The sequence below is a fragment of the Lutra lutra genome, chromosome 7 (assembly GCF_902655055.1).
Source record: "Lutra lutra chromosome 7, mLutLut1.2, whole genome shotgun sequence".
NCBI classification, from domain to species: domain Eukaryota; kingdom Metazoa; phylum Chordata; class Mammalia; order Carnivora; family Mustelidae; genus Lutra; species Lutra lutra.
Genome location: NC_062284.1, coordinates 113767978 through 113782658, shown reverse-complemented (window position 1 = coordinate 113782658; position 14681 = coordinate 113767978). Strand labels below are relative to the sequence as shown.

The 14681-nt window shown below is 39.2% G+C and overlaps 1 protein-coding gene across 1 annotated transcript in view; it reads left to right on the top strand.

Moving 5' to 3' along the window:
* Positions 1–14596, top strand: part of ATP6V1D (ATPase H+ transporting V1 subunit D) — a 29295-nt gene extending 14699 nt beyond the window's left edge. Inside the window, exons 3-9 of the mRNA XM_047738429.1 lie at positions 5488–5567; positions 6930–6997; positions 7703–7747; positions 9103–9206; positions 9784–9850; positions 10994–11072; positions 12163–14596. Coding sequence (XP_047594385.1) covers positions 5488–5567; positions 6930–6997; positions 7703–7747; positions 9103–9206; positions 9784–9850; positions 10994–11072; positions 12163–12304 — 585 coding nt within the window. The 3' untranslated portion in view covers positions 12305–14596. The remainder of the gene's footprint in view (positions 1–5487; positions 5568–6929; positions 6998–7702; positions 7748–9102; positions 9207–9783; positions 9851–10993; positions 11073–12162) is intronic.
* The last annotated feature ends 85 nt before the right edge of the window (positions 14597–14681 follow it).

Sequence of the window (14681 nt, the reverse complement as noted above, 5' to 3'; positions counted from 1 at the left end):
TTCAGAGCATTGTGGTCTGAAAATATGCAGGGAATGATCCCAATCTTTTGATACGGGTTGAGACCTGATTTGTGACCCAGGACATGATCTATTCTGGAGAATGTTCCATGTGCACTAGAGAAGAATGTGTATTCTGTTGCTTTGGGATGGAATGTTCTGAATATATCTGTGATGTCCATTTGGTCCAGTGTGTCCTTTAAGGCCTTTATTTCCTTGTTGATCTTTTGCTTAGATGATCTGTCCATTTCAGTGAGGGGACTGTTAAAGTCCCCTACTATTGTATTCTTTTCGATGTGTTTCTTTGATTTTGTTATTAATTGGTTTATATAGTTGGCTGCTCCCACGTTAGGGGCGTAGATATTTAAAATTGTTAGATCTTCTTGTTGGACAGACCCTTTAAGTATGATATAGTGTCCTTCCTCATCTCTTATTATAGTCTTTGGCTTAAAATCTAATTGATCTGATGTAAGGATTGACACCCCAGCTTTCTTTTGATGTCCATTAGCATGGTAAATTGTTTTCCACCCCCTCACTTTAAATCTGGAGGTGTCTTTGGGTCTAAAATGAGTTTCTTATAGACAGCATATTGATGGGTTTTGTTTTTTTATCCATTCTGATACCCTGTGTCTTTTGATTGGGGCACTTAGCCCATTTACACTCAGGGTAACTATTGAAAGATAAGAATTTAGTGCCATTGTATTGCCTGTAAGGTGACTGTTACTGTATATTGTCTCTGCTCCTTTTTGGTCTGTTACTTTTAGGCTCTCTCTTTGCTTCGAGGACCCCTTTCAATATTTCCTGTAGGGCTGATTTGGTGTTTGCAAATTTTTCTAGTTTTTGTTTGTCCTGGAAGCTTCTATTTTCAGTGACAGTCTAGCTGGATATAGTATTCTTGGCTGCATATTTTTCTCATTTAATGCTCTGAGTATATCATGCCAGTCCTTTCTGGCCTGCCAGGTCTCTGTGAATAGGTCTGCTGCCAATGTAATATTTCTACCGTTGTATGTTACAGACCTCTTGTCCTGAGCTGCTTTTAGGATTTTCTCTTTGTCACTGAGACTTGTAAGTTTTACTACTTGTTGAGGGGGTGTGGACCTATTTTTATTCATTTTTGAGGGGTGTTCTCTATGCCTGCTCGATTTTGATGCTTGTTCCATTTGTCACATTAGGAAGTTCTCTGCTATAATTTGCTCCAATATACCTTCTGCCCCCTCTTTCTTCTTCTGGGATCCCACTTATTCTAATATTGTTTCATCTTATGGTATCACTTATCTCTCAAATTCTCCCCTTGTGGTCCAGTAGTTGTTTGTCTCTCTTTTGCTCAACTTCATTCTCCATCATTTGGTCTTCTTTATCACTAATTCTCTCTTCTCCCTCATTTATCCTAGCAGTAAGAGCCGCCATTTTTGATTACACCTCATTAATAGTTTATTTCAACTTGGTTAGATTTTAGTTCTCTTATTTCTCCAGAAAGTGCTTTTATTTCTCCAGAAAGGGATTCTCTAGTATCTTCTGTGCTTTTTTTGAGCCTAGCTAGCACCTTGGTAATTGTCATTCTGAACTCTAGTTCTTACATATTACTAATGTCTGTATTGATTAGGTCCCTAGCCATTGGTACTGCCTTTTGTTCTTTTTTTTTCCCCCGAGGTGAGTTTTCCCACCTTGTTATTTTAGCCAGATAAGAATAGACGAATGAGAGAACAAAATACTAAAAGGGTTGCAACGACCTCAGAAAAATAGACACTAACCAAATTAGGAGACACCCGAAACTGGGGGGAGAAGAAAGAAGGAAGGAAAGGGGGGGAAACACACACACACACACACACACACACATACATATGTGTGTATATACATATGTATATGTGTGTGTATATATATATCCCCCCCTTTTTTAAAAATACTGGTGAATAGAACAGAGACACACACTTGATTTTTGGATATATTTTGGTCTGTTAGAAGAAACTGCCTCCCAAAATTTTGAAGGAAAAACTTACATGTATACAAAAATAAGGGTAAACACGATGAAGGGTTGGAATATGACTGTAAAGATGAAAATTAAAAAAGATTCTAAGAAAGGAATTGATAATATAAGAAGTTGGTTAAAAAAATAAAAAAGAAGGAGTGCTTGGGTGGCTCAGTGGGTTAAGCCTCTGCCTTTGGCTCCGGTTGCAGTCTCAGGGTCCTGGGATCATGCCCCATATCGGGCTCTTTGCTAGGCGGAGAGCCTGCTTCACCTTCTCTCTCTGCCTACCTCTCTGCCTGCTTGCGATCTCTCTCTCTCTGTGTGTGTCAAATAAATAAATAAAATCTTAAAAAAAAAAAGAGAAAAGAATGTGATCAGGCTGAGACCAGAACAAAGCCATGTGCTAGATTTAGGGTATTTTGATCTATTAAAAGTAACTGTATCCCAAAATTTTAAAAAAGAAAAACCTACATGTATACAAAAAATAAGGTCAAATACAATGAAGGGGTAGAATATAACAATGAAAATTTTAAAAGATTGTTTTAAAAATGTATTGATAAGAGAAAATAGTTAAATGTTTAAATAGGAAACAGGAAAATTTTAAAAAATAGAATAAGAAAAAATAAAATATAAAAAAATTAACTTTGAATGACTAAAGATTAATCATGGGGAAAAAGCCATGAATTCTTTGTGCTATATTCCCCTAGCTCTGGAGTTCCTCAGTTCTCATTGATTAGTGAACTTGGTCTTGGCTGGATGTTCTTGCTGATCTTCTGGGGGAGGGGCCTGTTGTACTAATTTTCAAATGTTCTTTGCCGGAGGCAGAATTGTATTGCCCTTGCCAGGGGCCAGGCTAAGTAATCTGCTCGGTTTTGCTCCCTGAACACTTTCTGTACCGCTTTGGAGGATGGGAATGAAAATGGCAGCCTCCCAGTCTCTGGCCAGGGGGAGCCGAGAGCTTAGGGCCCCCACTCTCAGTACACCCCCAGAGAAAAGCAGTTAATCCCTCCCTTATCCCTGGTCTCTGACCGCACTCTGTGCTCACCCAGCCTGTGACCCAGTGTTTCCATATCTGGTGCATGGCCCCATTCAGAGTCTCCAAACCCAGCAGATTCCTGCTGCATGCTCCTGTGCTGCTCCTTCTGGAGGAGTAAGGAGGGGGGTCACCCCAGATCTGCCGCTTGTAGGGTCTCTACTTGAAGAGCAGGGGCCCGACTGTGCCTTGGATCATGGTTTAAGGTAACCCTGAGTTGAGAGCCCCTCCTTGGCTCCATCTCTGCAGTCGGCTTCCCTGCTCCAATCCCTAGGAGCTCCGCCACCCTCAGGTACCCCAGGTCTTTCTGTGACCCCACAGGTCCTGAGACCACACTGTTCCCACGAGGGCTCCACCCCCCACTTAGCCTCTGGAGTGACATCCCTCAGTGGAGCAGACTTCTGAAAGTTCTGATTTTGTGCTCCACTGCTTGCCGGGATTCACCCCTCCCCCCCACGGTCTCTCTTTCTGTGTATCGCCTTGGATTCACTTCTCTGGACATCCTACCTTCCAGAAAGTGGTTGATTTTCTATTCCTAGAATTGCTGGTCTTCTTCTCTTTGATCTCTTGAGTTTGTAGGTGTTTAGAATGCTAACTAACTAGCTGAACTCTTGGGACCCGATGATATTTAAGTCTCCTGCTCTTCCGCCATCTTGCTCTTCCCCCTCACATCCAGTATTCTTAACCCTTCATTATATATTGGTCAGGGCCCAGCACATGCAAAGAGCTGTATGTTGATTGTTGACGTAGGATTGTTAGCGAGGGTGTATGTACAACATAGTCATATCCTCTGATGATATGAAGGAGCAAAATAAATGGTTTCATCTCCTGGGGAAAATACCAAAGTCAGGGAGGATATTAGCTCATGGGGACTAAACCACTACCCTGTTTTTGCTAACTGAAGATTTGCCATATGTGTTGCCGGTAAAACATTTCTTACTGCCCATAATCTTGCATTGTTAATGTTTCTGTTGTGTCTGGAAACATCTTGTCATAGGCCACACTTACACTGAAGTTATAATCGCTCCAACTGCTGAGTCTGTGCAAAGGACCTCTTTACAGGATTGTTGGGGAACCACAGTTCTAAGTATTTTCTCTGGTTTTATAAGTATATTAATATTGTGGTATAGGGTTGCAAATGTACCCAGGCGCCCCAATTTTTATACTTTAAAAAAGTTTTTTTTTTTTATTATTTCAGAGAGAGTGAGCGAGCGAGTGAGCCAAGGGAGGAGTAGAGGGAGAGAGAGAATCTCAAGCAGACTCCATGCTGAGCATGGAGCTTGATGCAGGACTTGATCCCACAACGCTGAGAGCATGACCTGAGTCAAAATCAAGAGTTGTATACTTAACAGACTGAGTCACCCAGGTGCCCCTAAAATTAATATCTTTTAATTTGCACTACTTTGGATTGTAGGTTGAGCATTTTTTCATGTTTACAGGTAATTTGATTTTTCTTGGTGAATTTCTTTTATTTATCTTTTTGTAGAAGTTCTACAAATATTCTGTGTAAAATGCTTATAGTATTTCTCTCTAGCCTTTTTAAAAAAATACTTGGTCAAATCTGTTAAGTCTTTTTTTTTTTTAATACAGCTTTTGGGTTATTAATAATTATTAGAAAGGCCTAAAAAAGATTAAGAAAATATTCTATGTTTTATAGTTTTTTGTTTTTTTTTTAACTTTAAGAATTTCTGGAGTGTGTGATGTAAGGAGGTAGGGACAAGCTCGTTTTGTAAGTGGGCGGCCAGGTGCATGGTCTCTTCATGTTACTAAATTTCCGTAGAGACCTGTGACTTTTTTCTGAATTCTGTTATAGTTCATTGATTTATTTTGTCCCTGTATTGGATGTATTTTCTTATTTTTAATACTTGGCAACTCTGCCCATTTGCCCTTTTTTTCTTTCAAAAAGATTGTTGGATCTTTTTCAAACTTTAAATAGTCCAGGTTTATATTAGAATCACTATACCATTAAGATTTTCTCTGCACATGGGCACCTGGGTAGCTCAGCTGGTTGAGTGTCTGCCTTTGGCTCAGATCATGGTCCTGGGGTTGTGGGATTGGGCCCTGCATTGGGCTCCCCACTTGGCGTGAAGTCTGCTTCTCCCTCTCCTACTCCCCCTGCTTGTGTTCCCTCTGTCAAACAAATAAATCTTTAAAAAAAAAGATTTTTTCTGCATGTCAGTGAATTTGAGAGATTAATTTGAGCACATTAGTATGGACCCATTCAGGAATAAGAGGGGTCCTTCAGTAAAGATAATTTTCTATTTCTTGATGTCTTTATTCTGATGTTTTAATTATAGAACACATGGTATTGTACTATTAGTGACCATAACCAAAACTGTTCAAGCACAATTGGGTATTTTTGTTATCAGGTCAATATTTTAGACACACACCTGGTATCAAATACTGGTTATTAAAGGAACATGATTTTTTTTTTTTTTTTAATCCTTGTAAGAAACGTGGTTGAATTATTTCTTGGTTTATGCTTTTCCAGACTAAAATGTTGATGGGTGAAGTGATGAGAGAAGCTGCCTTCTCACTTGCTGAGGCCAAGTTCACAGCAGGGGACTTCAGGTAAGAAGACTTAATGGGGTGTTTTGAAAAATCAGAGTGCTTTCATGTTCATAATTTCCCTTAAAAGCTACTCTTAAAAAATATCTAAGCATTAAAGATAAATGATGGGGTTAGAAGTGTTCTTTATTATTACTCTGTGACCCTAACACCAGTGTCTTTATCATCACCCACTTATGTCTGGTACAGAGTTGTAGGCACAGGATACTTAACATTCTGTAGTCCGTTTTCATTTAACATTGTATCATAAACATCCTTATTTTCACGTAGCTGTATAGCATTTCTCTAGTTGTGCATAATTTATTAGCTCTTTCTCCTAATGGTGAACTTTCGGGTTGATTTTCAGATTTTAGGAATATTAGAAAAGATGCCATGAACATTTTCATGCATACATATTTTAGTTTCTGTAGCAGTATTTCTTTAGGATAAGTTTGAGAATGGAATTGGTTTAAAGGGCATGAATTCTAAGGCTTTTGTGCTGTCAACATATGCTTTATATACAAAGCGTGTAAGATGGTTTAGTTTTTGCTTTCCAAGGGGGTTTTGCCAGTTATGTTGTGTGGTTCTCCCCAAATAAGCTTGTGTGATAAACCAGGTAAATGTTCTTCTTCTTCCTTTAAATTTACTGCCTTCCTGAGGTCAAATGGCTATTTGGGGACAGAGGTGGAATTCGTTTTCCAGGTTTTTTTATTTTAGTTGTCTTTACCCAGTGGTGCAGTGTCTCCATTCCTAGTCTGTGTTATTCAGGAGCCTTTGCTGGCAGGTCTGACAGCCTCAGGGGCATAGGGTCTCTTGAAGAGCTGGACTTTAATTTTTGCCAGTGTTGGTAGAAGAGCCGCTTGCATTGACTTCTCTGGCGGAGGGAGGGACTCAGTAGTATGTAAGTGGTGTGTGAGTGCATTCGAGGGTGGTTATGGTGAAAACACTTTATTTTATGGTAAGAACAGGTTGGGGAGTCTGACAAAACCGGATGGAAGTTACATTCTAGGGTAAGGGGATCGAAATCCGACTAAGCCAAATCTAGAAGTTTGGACAGCAAACCTAGAAGGAAGGAGTTGTCTCTAAATTACATTACCTGAATAAAAATCCTTAATGTCATACCTGTGGCACCACATGCCTAACTGAAAACTCAAGCAATCCGGGTACTTTAAGATTGTTCTTTCTTGGTTTCTTATGGTCATGTTTTGAGTGTTGTTCATCCTTTGCTCTCTGAGGCCTTACTCTGGTAGCGGTGATTTTTTGCTGGAAAGACAGTTACCAAACATACTTGTGCCATCTCACCCTGTTGAAACTGCCTGATGAGTCCCTGTAGTTTTATTTCTTACTCTAAAATCTCAACAATCAAGGCCTTTTCTTTTTCCGCAGTACCACAGTTATCCAGAATGTTAATAAAGCCCAAGTGAAGATCCGAGCTAAGAAAGATAACGTAGCAGGTAATTTTTCAACGCTTTAGAATCCTTCGGAAGAAAAGATGACATTTAAAAAATGAACCTCTTTATACAGCAAGATCTTCATGTCCTAATTAATCTCTTCTACTTAGAACATGTTGAATTGCTTTACATGTTAGAATCTTTGTACCTGGTGGTTGCCGGAGGATGGGGGGTGGGGGAAATGGGGATAAAGTGAGTTATACATGATGAATACATTCTAGAGATTGGCTGTACAATGTAGTGCCTGTAGTTAACAATGCAGTGTTGTGTTTTTAAAAACTTAGGGTAGATCTTGTGTTGAGTATTAACACACACACAAACAAGAAAAGGGACACAGATCTTTTGGAGGTGGTAAGTTTATTACCTTGATTGTGGTGATGGTATCACAGGTGTATACATATATCTAATTTCATCAAAAATCTGTACATTAAATATGTGCATTTTTTTTTCACATTTTACATATATCTCAAAGCTGAAAGGAAAGAAAACTGTAACAGCTTGAGCTCTTATTACTCAGGATAATTTGGTTATTAATAGGGGTGAACACTTAGGGTACCAGGTTCCTAAATTCATTGAAACTAGTTAAGTTCCAGACAGTCTCTTGACTTTTGAGTATTTGCTGAAAAAGAAACACGACAAACAATGGTGATTAAGAAACAGTACTTCAAGGACATGTTTGTGAATCTACATGTTTCTGTGTTTTAACAGGTGTTACTTTGCCAGTATTTGAACATTACCATGAAGGAACTGATAGTAAGTGTGACACTTGGGTAGTATATGTCTCTGGATTCTCTAGATTCCTCTTCAAAGGAATCTTTTTCTGGAAAATGGGTGCTGGAATAGACTTTCTTAGAGTTTAGCGGTTCCAGTGTTAGCATCCTCATATGGTGCACTTGGGGTAGGAGTTAGTTAACAAAAGTGTTATGGCAGAGAGTCACAAAACATTATAATGTCCTAAAATACTTTATTTTAACCTAGAAATACATAAACATACAGTCATTTGCCATTAAAAAAAAAAACAAGGCCGTGAGCTTTGGGTATGAATCCACTAATTAGACTTCTGTGTTGTCTTTCTGCATAAACTACACCCATAATGCATTGTTTATAATTTCCAGTTTGAGTTTCTTTAAAGTAAAATAAGGTCTTAGACTCTGTGATGCAGTCTGAATGCTAAATCTTCCTAGATTTTATAGCTCATTCTCAATTTTTAAAAATTGTTTTAGCATTTCCTAATTTGGTAGCATTTTTGGGGTAGTAAACATTATTGAGTCTTTCCAAAGTAATCAAGTTCTTTTCATAGAAACAGTTTTTGGCCCTCCTCTCCCACTGGTGCACATAGAGTGTTCAGGGTAGCCCCACTGAAGAAGTGGAGCGAGCTGGAGAGTCACCTGTTACCGGCGTGGCACTGTACTGTGGGTGTGAGGCAGTGGGGCCAGTGTGATAAAGTGAAGGTTGGTTAAAAGCTTCTCCTATAGTTATATTTAGAATAGTTTCCTTGGGAAGAAAAACACATTCACTGTTACTCCTAACTATAGAGAACAAACTGATGGCTATGGGGCAGGGGCAGGGGTGACTTAGGCGGTGGTGGGTAAGGAGCGCTCTTGTGATGAGCACCAGGCACTGCATGGAAGTGTTGAATCACTATATTGAACACCTAAAACTAATATTACACTGTATTTTCAATAAAAACATAAATGCTGAAAATCACACATCAGAAAAAACAAACATATTGACTGTTCAGCATGGCCTGGGGAGTGGGTTGGGTACTTCATGTTTGCATTAAACAGGGGTCAGTGAATTTGTTTCTCCTTGTGTGGTATTAGTCTTTTTTTTTTTTTTTCAAAGATTTTATTTATTTATTTGACAGAAAGAGAGAGATGACAAATAGGCAGAGAGGCAGGCAGAGACAGTGGGGGAAGCAGGCTCCCCACTGAGCAGGGAGCCCGATGTGGGGCTCGATCCCAGGACCCTGAGATCTTGACCTGAGCCGAAGGCAGAGGCTTAACCTAGTGACCACCCAGGCGCCCTAGTCTGACTTCTTTTGGGGAAATTTATGGGGAAGATTATTTACTCCCTAATGACAAATGTTGTCTGACTGGTTCTTTCAGGTTATGAGCTGACTGGTTTAGCCAGAGGTGGAGAACAGTTGGCTAAATTAAAGAGGAATTATGCCAAAGCAGTAGAATTACTGGTGGAACTAGCTTCGCTGCAGGTGAGTAGCAAAAGAGCCAGAGCTCTGGGTCTAGTCGGATATCTGAGAGTCCTTTGGGGAGGAGTCACGTCTTGAATCAGAGCATCCTGCACTTCGTGCTTTAGGCTGTTTTCATGATTTTTATGGGAGACAAGCCCAGAGATGTTTTGATTTCTGAAATGGTGGCTTCTGCACCATTGTCCCTACTGATGACGAACAAAATGTATGTGCCTTGGTAGAGCTTCACTCTTTGGTGGGTGAGAACAGCAACAGCCAATACTAGATTTAAATGTAAATATAATGTGGTTGATGCTTGAAAGCTATTTTCCCCCACTTTGTGGCCACTTTGTGTGTGTGTGTGTGTGTGTGTGTGTGTATAATAGAGCCTGATTCCTTCCCCTTGCCATTTTTATCACTTTAGGCAAATCTGAAGTAAACAGATCGTAACAGCCTGGAAGTAGTGTTAGCTCTTTGGGAATTGTTGAAAAGTAGTCTTGGTTTCCACATGTTCTCTACAGGTGCAGTCTGCGTAAAGCCAAGTGAACAGGATATTAGGAAAACTTCATGCTTAAATTACTAATTTGTCCTCTTATTTTAGACTTCCTTTGTTACTTTGGATGAAGCCATTAAGATCACCAACAGGCGGGTAAATGCCATTGAACATGGTGAGTATAAGCTGCTGTGAGGCTTTGTTCGTTCGCTTGTCCATAGCTCCACATTTGTGTGGGAATCAGGCACTGATCAAACGGTGAACGAGCCCATGCCGCATCCGCAGCGGGCTGGGCTGTGGGGTCAGCACAGGGAGGTGTTAGTTATAAGCGCTTTAAGAGAGTTGTGTGACTTCTCCCAAATCCATATACATAAGGAAATGCTAAGTTAAAAATTCTGAAGTGTTCATTCATTTCTGGTTATGAATAAAGGATGAAACTATTTTTCAAAAGGCCTAGTGTGTTCTTTAGCTCTTTCCAGTGATTCAGTAATCTTTTTGAACACATTACATGCTTAACTTTAAATCCCTTTCCTGTAGGCCTTATGTCCTGCTCTTCTCCTTGATTCCTAAACATTGTCCCATTTGATGCATTTATTTCCCACCTCTTTCATTATTCTATAACTGTGCTTAGTGTCGGCACAATACTTCCGTTCAAGAAACTCTGTTTTCATTAAAGAAACATTCAATTTTAAGGTAAGAAAGGAATAAATTTTGAACAGCAAAGAAGTTATTTTGCGCTCTCAGTGTTAAATAAGAGGAACTTACCTCATTTTTAAAAACTCCATGCACATTTCCTGACCAGCTGCTGGTGCCAGACCCTGTAAATGGAACCTCAAGCCAAACAGAGTGGTTGAGGTGATAGCTTCAGCTCTCAGTGAGTTCACATTTTAGAAGCAGATAGGCAAATTCTCTGTGCAGCACCTTATGACAAACCCAAAACTCAATTTAGTTCATTCTCTCTGCTTGATGATCTACTTTTTAACAGGGATTGCGATTATATTTAAATTAACATCTGTGGTTCAGTGTTGTATGTTCATATAAATTCAGTATATTCAATGTTGTGTATATTGTGGTCCATAGAATTGTGTTGTGTGTATTGTGTATGTTATCTGTCCATAGAAAGGACACTAACAGGGCATATACTGAAATACAGTAGTTATTTTAGGATGGTTGGATTATACTTAATTTTTTGTTTTTGTTTTCTGCATTAAATGTACATTAATTTTACAATTAGAAAAAGTAACTGTTATACAGATGAACATTGGCAATTTGAAAAAAAGGTCTGAAGTTCTCACATATATATTTTTTTTAACCCTAGTCATCATTCCCCGGATTGAACGTACCCTTGCTTATATCATCACAGAGCTGGATGAGAGAGAGCGAGAAGAGTTCTATAGGTTTGTTGGAATTGGCAGTTATGGATAATTTCTTGTTTTTCATACTCTAAAGCCTCAAGTTGCTCAGAGACTGTTGGCTTATGTTCTTTAGAATTAACACAGCCTGTATTTCATTCTGATAAATGCGAAGCAAGAGACATAATATTGGCAAAGGTTCTGGAGACTAATCTGTGCTAAGTTTTGCACATATTTAAAATACGGCATCTCCAAGAAGGTAGGCCCTTAGGGGAAACTATTCATAGACTTGATTATTCTTTAAAATGAAATAATAGTTTAGATCGGGTGTCTCCCTCATAAAAAGAAACTAGAATTAATCAGTCAACAAATATGTATTGCATGGTGAACATGTCCCAGGAGAAAGTATAAGGTACTTGGGGGCATGATGTAATAATATAAATCATACCTTTGGAGAATTAGCACAGTACTCAGAGAAATGAGGCATGTACATAAATTGGTTATGAACAATTAGAGTTGGAAGGGATGATGACACTGATCAGGTAGTACAGAGGTCAGTGTCAGGTTCAGAGATGGTGGGAGACGGGTGAAGACCTGTATTTAGGAAAGATGTGACCATCTATGATTTATAATCAAGTAGCATCTATGATTTATAATCTTAATTATGAAAGGTTATTGTGTTCCTGTCCTTCAGTGACATTCAGGATTGTGGTATTCCAAACTGATCCAAAATTTTAATAAATGCCTGAGTGCTCAAAAGGTGTTCCATTATCAAGGAATGGATTTCAAGGTTTAGAGTCTGGGATAGGGACTTTAAAAAAAAAATTTACTGTTAAGAATATCAGTCACAGTCTTATGCTCAGATTGGCACATGGGATTATCTTCTAAAAAGAGCTTTCTCTGCAGACACGTAGGACGTGTATAGTCTCTCTCCCCCCTCCTCAAAGTCCATTATTAGCTTAAAAATGTGTATATTCTACCTCAAATCTTTATTTTAAAAATGGGTTATAGATCACTGCAATTGAAATAAAATTTTGTTCTAGTTTATAGATGTTTATGATCCTTGTTACAAAACTAGCGGAATCAAATCTTCTTAGAATTAGTGTTCAGAAAATTCCTTCCTTTTGTTTTACAGGTTAAAGAAAATACAGGAGAAGAAAAAGATTCTCAAGGAAAAATCGGAGAAAGACTTGGAGCAACGGAGGGCAGCTGGCGAGGTGATGGAACCTGCTAATCTTTTGGCCGAAGAGAAGGATGAGGATCTTCTGTTTGAATAATCTTTCCTGCTCTGGTTCTTTCATAAGCCCTAACATGGCACCATCTTAAATCACGATGTGTAGGTTTGGTATGTGTGGCTATTTATTTTTTGGCCTAAGAATTCACTGGTGGTTAAATTTTCCTGGATGTTGGTTTTGGGGCTACCTTTGCAAAATCCTAATCAGCAACCATTTATCACTTGAGATTTGTAGACCCTGCCCAGGAACCTGTAGAATTTATTCGGCAGAAGCAGTACCCTGTTCCATGTACATCTGTTCAACTGATCTGCTTACCAAGCATATTAGGAAATTCCCCTTAGGAAATAGTGGCCTCGGGCCAGCTGTTGCTGTAGCAGCCCGCTTCCTTCCTGCTCCGACACTGTGGCACTGTTGTCTGAGAGTGCTGCCGCCGTCCTGTGTAACCCTGGTACTTCCTCTCAAGCTTTATGAAACCTTCACTATTTTTCCTTGCATGACAGGTCTCTGTCCTGTCTGTCATGGGAGTTCTGCCAATTTTAATGTGATTATGGTATAAACAGTAAAATGATATAAAAATGAATTGTTTTTTTTTTTTTTTTCCTTAATGTACTAACAGTATCAGTCACGTTCTTAACCTGAGATTGGCACACGGGATTGTCCTCTACCAAGAGCTTTGTCTGCGGACATGTAGGACATGGATAGTCTCTTTTTTCCCCCTTCATAGTGTGTGTTTTCCTGATAAGGTTATGGAGATGATTGTTGAATTTCAGGGTACTCATAAACATGCCAGTGAGTTAAGAGGGGTTACTAATACTTCTTCCCTAACCTAAGAAAAAATAATTCTCATCTGAGCGTACGTAACAAGGTAACTTTTATCTTACAAGCAGTAACACTTGCTGTCTCCCATTAAATAGGAAGATGAGGCATTTGAGTGGCCGTATCAGGATCTGAGGTTTTTTGTGCTGTTTGAGCTGGTGAGCCATCCATGTTTACTCGGGGATTCTTGTACCCAGTCCTGAGCATTTCTGAGGTGATTGGCTATAGGACAATTTTTGGTGAAATTGTTAACACTTGGCTTATCAGTATTGTATGTAAGTCAATTGATATTGCAAGCCTAGGCTTTTTAAAGTCCCAAGCAATTTTGCAAACATCTAATACCTGCTACAAAATAATCTTTAGTTATGTGTCAGGCCCTCTTTTAAGTATTTTATTTATATTATCACAACAAAACCATAAGACGCATGTTATTTTAATCCCACATTTCATGGAAGAAAATTTTAAGGCACAAGGAGCTAGAGTAATTGGTTCTAAGTCAAAAAGCTATAAAGTGGTGAATCCAGGATTTAAATCCAGGCAGCCTGGATTTTTTTAAGTGTTTTTATACCCTTCTAACCACCCTCCCCCCCTTTTTTTGCCTCCCCTATATTTAAAACTTTGGGTAAAGGTAAGATCCAAGGCCTGTTCTGGAGGACCTGAGTTTTGGCAAGTCCTGTTTGGAATTGGACATTTTATTCTGTAGGTAATTTAGCAGTGATTAGAAAACCAACAAGTGGGTTCCTAAGCAGTTCAGTGTTAACCTATTTTCAAGGCTTAACATTTAATCCTCCCAACACTGGACTGAAGTGTAAATACTATTCTCTCCATTTTACAGAAGAGGAAACGGAGGCATTGTCAGGTCAGATAGCAGAGCTAGGATGCAGTCCTTGGTTCTTAAGCAGTATGTACTGCCTCTCTAGGAGGCAAAAAATAGCTCGAATTGTATGAGAGCCCTGGTTACTTAATGGTTTTTCACTCAGGTAAAGTTCTTCTTCACCTTCACCTGCTGAGGCAGGAGAAGTACCTAGATTTCTCCTGTGGCTTCTTAAAGCTCTTTTGTATTGGCCTTGGCTAAACTCCCTACAAAACTACGGATGACTTTGTGGTGTTAGCATGTTGTTAACTAGAAATCAGAAGAAAACAGTGAACCAAATTTGTTGTGTGGAGTGATGTGATCCATAGGGGAAGGAAATTATCAGGAATAGAAAGATGGGTAGCAGGTGTGTATGTGTGACACTTTTTGTTGGTATGATTGCCTCCTTTGGGAAATGTAGTGGTGCGGTAGGAAAGTGAATGTTATATATTTGTCAACTCACATCCTAGTCTTTGTCCCCTCAAATCCTTGGCTGCATAGAAATGGAGTTTGGCCGAGTATTACATACGTTCTTTTTTTCCTTGAAAATGTTTAAGTTCACAGTGTTATGTTATCTTTAATAAAACAAGGAACCAGAACCTACATCTGTGCCAATAGGGGGCACTCCCCCACCATGAATAAATTAAAAGGTATTTTATGTTTCACTCAGTTTCCAAGTGGACTTATTTCTGGCAAAAACTTACAAACCGAGTGGTTAGGCGAGTTGAAACCTTGAACAGCAGAGGACAT